Raw genomic sequence first — 7,769 nt, 5'->3', positions numbered from 1 at the left:
ACTGGATTTGCCCCCCCAGGACTAAGGCTGCCAGCCCTCCCCTTGTCAGAGCCATAATGGGAAATGTAGGCTGCATTAGGGGAGCCACATTGGAGGGACAGAAGGAGGCAAGACAACAAACGAACCATAAATGGCACTTTAACTGACACAGGTATTTAATGGCTCTGTACACCTTCAGGAAAAAAAAATATTATTGCATTTTCCTCACTTTGGGCTAAAAATGTTTTATTTATTAAAAATGTTCATCCACTTCTGAGATACAGGGGTTAAAAATAAGTCTGTTTGCAAGTTGGCACGTGCTGTTTTCTTTGAATCCCATCATCTGATTGCTCATATGTAGCTCTTATCTCTGATCTCTTGACCTCCTAAACACTTATTTAAACCATATTCTTGTTAGTTTGATAGGAATTGAGCTATAATGAGTGTTTGTGCGGTCATGAGATCAGAGATATCAGGGCTACAAATGAGCTTTTGGATTATGAGTGTCACCTGCAATTCTAGGGAGGCTTGTTCCCCTTGCGGCCTGTTATTGGCTGCACCCCCGCCCCCGGATGTTTTGTGGCTGCCAGGGTGTCGGGGAGCGGGGTAAGTATAACCTGTATGAGGTGCCTGGGCATTTTAGGGGGCATTATTGAGGTTGGATAACCCCTTTAAGCCCTCAGGAATACACAAGGACCTCTACATTATTCTTTAATGCACCATAATAGCCTATGCTACTTTTACAATTCTCTGTAGTGTAATTTGTAGTTACTTAATGAAACTTGATAGAAATAAATTGCAAGATAAACTTTATTGAGTATTAATAGAATATAGATATAGATGCACCCAGCTTCCTGCATGGATTAACTGTATTACAAAAGCATGTGCAGATCATGTCATTATCAAATATTGGCACAAATGTTTGCTTTACAGGTCTGTAGTTGGCTACATGTTCAGCTTCTCTTCTGTTGCTTTCACCTTCTGCGACACAACCTTGCCGTTGACCACTTCTTCTACGATAGTTGTGACTTTCCTGGTTTTGTTTGGTTCTGAAATAGAATACAATGTTATGTTATGGTGGTTACTTTTCTGCTGCTTGCATTTGGCAGCTACTAAACCTAAGACTTTGCGCTAAAATGATGGCTTCTGACCAACAAAAAATAGCTGGATGGTTTGGGACTTTAAGAGAGAATTTCTGTTTGTCTCTGGCTTACATGAGCATGGGGGTAGGACTAGGGAACCATAGTCTATGACATCCATGTACATTATTGGGGAGTATGGACAGGGTTTGTTGTCCTAAGAACACAATCCTGAAAGTTTTTGTTTATTCAATGTACATACCTTTCACAGGGACTGGTTCTTTGTGTTGCCATCTATAAAAAAAGAAAATGTTTTTGTTTATACCATTATTTTATCATTATTGAACAGATTAGGTGATCCTTTCATATGTCACTGATACCTGTGAGAAGATCACATTGGAGTAGTCTCTGATCTCATACCACACTAATATTTAATTTTCAAGCTCTGTATAGACAGCTCAAACTCCTTTTGTAGACATCAAGGAGACAAAATCGACAAGCACAGTCAATGGTATTTGAATCCCTGTAGAGCCCTGCTTTGAAATCAGTGGTGATCTTCTCACATACAGTACAGACCAAAAGTTTGGACACACCTTCTCATTCAAAGAGTTTTCTTTATTTTCATGACTATGAAAATTGTAGATTCACACTGAAGGCATCAAAACTATGAATTAACACATGTGGAATTATTTACATAACAAACAAGTGTGAAACAACTGAAAATATGTCATATTCTAGGTTCTTCAAAGTAGCCACCTTTTGCTTTGATTACTGCTTTGCACACTCTTGGCATTTCATTCTCATGAAAATAAAGAAAACTCTTTGAATGAGAAGGTGTGTCCAAACTTTTGGTCTGTACTGTATATCTATGGTATATCAGAAGATAACTTTTTACAAGATTGCTCACCTAGAAAAGTCTCAAATAGTGCCCAATAAATTAAATAATTGATACATATACCACAACATTTATTGCTCTAGTATCTTCTGTTGTTTTACCCATTGATTCCATCCATCAGTCAGTTCAAACATCTATTCATGCATACAGCATATAATCCATTGAAAAGACTTACGATTCTCCATCAAGTAGTCTGCGGTAAGTCTCAATCTCCCTTTCCAGCCGGGTCTTGATGTCTAGAAGGACTGTGTATTCTGTGTTCTGCCTTTCCAGATCACTGCGGACCTGACTCAACTGTTCTTCAATATTTCCTACATAACTCTGCAGTTGTGCCAACTGTGTACTGTAGCAACATTCTGTCTCAGCCAGTGAGCACTCCAGCGATGATTTCTGTTTGGGCCAGATGAAAGAACACATTGTATACTTTGCTGCACGAATTTAAAAATCCTAGTATAAGAAATCAAAGGCATTAGAATTACCAGGGCCAGCTGTGCTTGAAGCTCAATGTCCAACTCTTGCACTGTGCGTTTCAGTTCTGTAAGTTGGGATTTGTGGGACTCAACCTTTTCGCTGCTATGGGAAATCTCTCTGTTCAGTTCGGCACTCTACAAACACATGGAAAATGTTAATGAACATGTTGTAGGAGGGATCTTAAAGGGGTATTCCCATTTCAGACAATGATGGGTTATCACTAGTATAGGCCTTCAATGTCAGATAGTTGCTAAATCCCATGCCTCTGTGACCTGCTCCTATCTCCATAAAGGGCCTCATGAAGTGAAGAAAGGCGCACTGTGCAAGCGCAACCACCCTCCATTCACTGGTATAGGAATTCTGGAAATAGCCCAGGCTCAACAATTTCCAGCAGTCCCATACCTGTGAATGGAGAGGCAGTCATGCATTCGCAGTGATCTCTCTATTTACCACTATGGGACTTCTGAAAATAGCCGTGCCCACTTGCTCAGCTTTTTTCAGAACTCCCATAGCAGATAACTGAGAGCATGCCGCACATGCGTGGAGTGCCTTCCCTCAATTCAGGACCCCTGTTATGGAGATATTAGCAGGTCCCAGAGGTGTGACCCACCCCTTTCTGACATTGATGGCATATCCAAGCAATAAGGCAAAATATTAGCGTCTGAGATGGGCAAACCCCTTTAAGCCACCTATTCTTATCATGCATCTGTACATTCGGTATTTTACCTTTTCATTGAACCACTCTTCAGCTTTTTTCCTATTCTGTTCAGCAATTTCTTCATACTGAGATCTCATGTCGCTCAGGAGTTTGCTAAGATCGATTCCTGGAGCTGCATCCATTTCCACATTAATATCCCCCTTCTGTCCTCTCAATGCCTTCATTTCCTGAGACAGGATTATAGTCCAATATGAACATTACACAAGGCCAGATAAACAAAGAGGGGAATTTATCATGAGGGGAAAATTTGAAGTCAGTTTTGCTTGAGTCTTCGTTGATTGACAAGGCCAGGAGTGATGATGTTTACACTGCCTGGCCATGTCAAAGTGGAGAAGATGCGACAGTTGCAGAGAGAGCTGAGACTCTAGGTATAACAGCAACTCACTCGTTGCTCCTAGAGGCTCATTTGCATATATTCAATTTTTTCTCAGCAATGCGGGCACATATGAACATGGGACCAACACAGATGTCTTCAGCTGCCAAGAGGACATGTAATAGGTCAGCCAGTATCATAGGTACAAATCTGCTGACAGATGCCCTTTAAAGGGGTTCTCCCCTTTTTAGATATTGATGACCTATCCCAAAGCTTATTAGCCATGAGGCAATTTTTTATTTATTTGAAAAATGTATAGCCCTTCGCCCATATTCATGTTTCTATTTTGATACAATATAATGGCAAGACTACAAAAACTGAAAGCCAGCAAACATAAGGTAGGTATCTAAAGTGTGTGTTATAGACACAATGGGCCAAAGTACATGACAAATCAGATACAGGTAAAAATATCTACTTTGTGTTAAGGAGTATGAACTATTAATAGTTGGTCTTTTTAAATAACTATATGGTTTTCTGAGGTGGACATAATGCATAATGTATCATTTATGTTACCTCTTCATGGTTCTTCTTCAGACAATCAATCTCTTCCTTCAGGCTTTCAAGCTGGTATGCAAGGTTGGCTTTAGTAAAGTTTAAGTCATCCAATACTCTTCTTAGACCACAGATATCTGATTCAACGGTCTGATGAATGGAGGCCTCATTCTCGTACCTGAAATAGAGCTACTTATGAAACCCATTCATACATACTTCGCTTAATTACATGGTGAAATATAGTGAGGATGAATTCTTCTGCCATACACTAAAGATAATTTTGGTCAAATGATCATTCAGCCGATAGTTATTCCCCCTGAATTGAACAAATACATGCACGCTCACAGAGGTGTACACAGATCTCATAGGGCCCCATAGCTAAACATAGTAAGAGCCTCCTGCACCTAGTTTCCCAATGTACGTGCGTCAATCACTCCCAAGGCAATGCGGAACATGCACAACACCCCAGATTTATGTTTTTTTTTAATGAAGTGGAAGAAATTTTAATTAAATACAAATTGCAATAAAAAAAAGTTGCTTTCGGTCTCACCCACTTTATTCTACAATTATGTTGGAAAAAGCAGGTGCTTCAAATATATGATGCTCATTCTGAACACCATATTTCTCAGTGTATTCACACCAGAAAACTGGCAAAAATGCATTGATAAATCTCCTGCTACTCATCTATTACAAAGCTAGCTGGCTGCCTGAAGCCACCACTAGGTGGAGCTGAGTGAATAGGAATTAAGATAACCACAACGGAAGCTGTAATAATCTCTTTGCTCCCCCTAGTGGCCACTGCATTTAAATGCATGTTTCAAGCGGGGAAGAGATTAATCAGTTCGGTGCCCGACCCACCTCCCCCCAAGCCCTATAGAAGTCGCATGGTCTGTCTCTATTGCAGGGATGCCACTGCATGCTTAGCTAGATTCTTTGAAAATTGGTGGGTTCATACATCTTTATTTCTGGAACTAGTTAATCTGATATCTATTATGATTCCAAAAAATGACTGTGCTAAAACTTACTTCATTCTGAAGTCTTCTGCTGCTAACTTGGCATTGTCAATCTGAAGAACAACTCTGGCATTTTCAGTGCTTTCTGCTAAAATCTGAAGAAGACAAGAACATTAGTTGCATTCATATCTAATCCTGTGAACAATGAATAAATATAAAGATTTTATTATGTTAAGAAAACACAGCTAAAGCACCAACTCCAAGTTTATGAAGTGCTGTCAATTTGAGATATCCTACTGAAATGTAGGAAAAGAATGGTCTGGTGTGGCCCATAGCAGGGATTGCTGGAACACTAATTCTGCTTTGGGAGATTTTAAACAGTGCTCTCTGTATCATGCTATTTAGATGTTTTCTCCTGTCACTATTGATTGTCTCCCTAAACAGTATTTTAGTGAGGCTACTGTGATGTCTTCTCCAAGCAAAAACCTACTCTCAGCTGATGATGTCCAAAAGACTGGTACAGATCTTTCCACAGATGGATATCGCTAATTCTAACACTCAATATGAATTGAGACATTGAGATTTAGTTTACTACAGATTAAGGCTGTTATGGGCATTGACTAAAAATAACATACATATACAAAATAAAGCATAAGTCAGCTTATATAAGGGGAAGGTAAATAACCTAAAATAAAATTATTATCTGATAACCCTATAGTCCGAGAAAGTAAACAAATACTTTGATCTTTCCTTCACAGACTTGAATTAGTCAATTAATTTACCCTTTTTTTGAGGTCTTCAATTATAGCGAAATATTTGCTATAATCCCCCGGGATTGTCTTCGACTGATGCTTGATGTACCACTCCTTGATCTTGGCTTCAAGGTCAGCATTAGCATTTTCCAGGGCCTTGACTTTGTCCAAGTAGGAAGCCAGTCGAACATTGAGGTTTTGCATGGTCTCCTTCTCACCTCCATGCAGAAGGCCATCATTTCCACTAATGTGTCCGACTGCAAAGTGCTCAGATCCTTTAGTCAGGTCTAAAGCTAGAGCATTGATCCTGTGGTTACTGACACTGCCACTAACTGATGTTCTGACAGATCCACTTTTCCAGTTACAAGACATGGTGTAATATTTGAGGTACGAGGACCTGAGACCTGAGCAACCTTTTTTTATATTGCACGTCTTAGCCTTGCTAGCATAGATGCTTTTATACTAGTCATGGTGGTGGGTGTAGTTAGCTCTTTTCCTAATGTTTTTACCATAAAACAACTCATAAATCCTGTTGGATTAATGTAAATTGTATGTAAAAATAGTTTCCTCGCTTGGTTTTGTTTTCTCAAATCCCCTGGGGCTGTCTGCATTTTCCCCATTGTTATTGCTTAGTGTCTTATGACATAAACCTGACTCTATTTTATGACTTTGAAGTTTGAAATACTTCTTTGTGACATTGAGGACAAACAGAAATTTGTGAAAATTATAATTATGTGATCTTTTGTATCAAATTGTAAAGAACTGTCTAGACAATAACTTAAGGATTACTAATATTTTACTATTTGGAGTTCTTAGTTTGGTCTTGTGCTTGATTATCTCCTTGTAGGACAGCTTATTACTTTATACTGATGAAAAAGTCAATGCAAACAATTATTTCTACACCACTGGTATATGTTGTTACTACTACACCCTTTTCTTCCCCCTTGTAGGAACTATGTGGATTTCTCAGGAATCAAACTTGTGTGAACAATCTGGGTCTACAAAATAAGCCTTATTTGAAGAAACTTTCTATAGACATCTCCTGTATAGGGCCTCTATCACAGTAAATTGTAGATGTTTGCTGTCCATGGTCTCCATGGACCTCTCTTGTATCCAATGACTTTAATTTATGTATTCACACATGAGTGGTTTTCCGTGTGTGTCTGTGCTGACAACTACAGAAGCATGCCCTATTTTTATCCATGATGCCATCCATGTTTGGTCTGGTTTTCACCGACTGTTGTTATGATATGCTCTGGAAATTAATTTTCAGCCTAGCAGTATTCGGGGAATATGGATGATACATGGAGGGCAAAAAATGGACACACAGACCAAACACGGATCCTTCATGGACATCTTATTGAATGAACCACTGACCATCTTGTCACTGATGTCATCACGGACACAGACATGTGAAAGATGCCTAAGGCTCATTCTCAACACTAAATGATATAAAGCACCAGCATAGATAATGTGTGTATAATACTCTCAGTCCCAGAAATACTTAGTGTATACATAATATAAAGAATGAATCATCCATGAGACCAATTTTTCTGATGAATTCAGTTTGGGTTGGTACTCTGTAGGTTGTAAGGCTTTATTGTAAAATGGTTCTCCAGAGGTTAAAAGGGTTATCCAAGTAAAGAAAAAACTGAATGGCAGAGAAGGTGTTAAAATAATAATACAAGTTATACTTATACTTAACTCCTCTACTCCAGCACCGCCGCTCTGGTTTTCCACTCTGGTCTACAGCCATGACATCCTGTATATCGAGACCTTCGAGGCTAGAGATGGGCTGCACTGGTAGTGTGCAATATATGGGCACATCAGTCAGATTTTCTGTAAAGAAGGTGTCATCAGCTTAAAATAAAAGCAAGTGTTGGCAGCCTGTATTCTGTAAATGGCGCTATGACATAGTCTGTGTTCTGCTGATAGTTCTTCTGATGGTAGTGGTTGTTTCCAAAACAATAATTTACAGATGCTTAGACATCCAGTAGGTGGAATTTCTTGGAATTGTAGAATAAAAACCTGCCTAGTGTTGGATTGGTATACTTAGG

At 39.2% G+C, this 7,769-nt stretch overlaps 1 protein-coding gene across 2 annotated transcripts; it reads right to left on the bottom strand.

Moving 5' to 3' along the window:
- Positions 1 to 802: 802 nt before the first annotated feature.
- Positions 803 to 7,485, bottom strand: LOC121003424 (keratin, type I cytoskeletal 17-like). 2 transcript variants are annotated; one of them, XM_040435270.1, is made up of 8 exons: positions 7,418 to 7,485; positions 5,033 to 5,115; positions 4,029 to 4,185; positions 3,151 to 3,309; positions 2,433 to 2,558; positions 2,129 to 2,343; positions 1,321 to 1,352; positions 803 to 1,028 (listed from the first exon to the last, which is right to left on the bottom strand). In XM_040435270.1, exons 1-8 carry the CDS (start codon positions 7,466 to 7,468, stop codon positions 925 to 927), a joined length of 927 nt encoding a protein of 308 aa, XP_040291204.1. In that variant the 5' UTR covers positions 7,469 to 7,485; the 3' UTR covers positions 803 to 924. The 2 variants fall into 2 exon arrangements, with proteins under 2 accessions (XP_040291204.1, XP_040291203.1); XM_040435269.1 differs by lacking the exon at positions 7,418 to 7,485 and adding an exon at positions 5,743 to 5,971.
- Between the last annotated feature and the right edge of the window lie 284 nt (positions 7,486 to 7,769).

This window comes from Bufo bufo, chromosome 6 (genome assembly GCF_905171765.1).
Source record: "Bufo bufo chromosome 6, aBufBuf1.1, whole genome shotgun sequence".
Taxonomy (NCBI): domain Eukaryota; kingdom Metazoa; phylum Chordata; class Amphibia; order Anura; family Bufonidae; genus Bufo; species Bufo bufo.
The sequence above is the reverse complement of the archived record's forward strand: the minus strand, read 5'-3'. Positions and strand labels throughout refer to the sequence as shown.

What these genes read in the sequence shown, in the direction of transcription:
- LOC121003424 (XM_040435269.1), bottom strand. Translation starts at nt 5,916, where the DNA reads ATGCAAAACCTCAATGTTCGACTGGCTTCCTACTTGGACAAAGTCAAG. An exon ending in TTGAAGACCTCAAAAAAAGG is followed by an intron (nt 5,116 to 5,742) that starts GTAAATTAATTG and finishes TGTCTTCTTCAG; the next exon opens with ATTTTAGCAGAAAGCACTGA. An exon ending in TGAAGAAGAACCATGAAGAG is followed by an intron (nt 3,310 to 4,028) that starts GTAACATAAATG and finishes ATCCTGTCTCAG; the next exon opens with GAAATGAAGGCATTGAGAGG.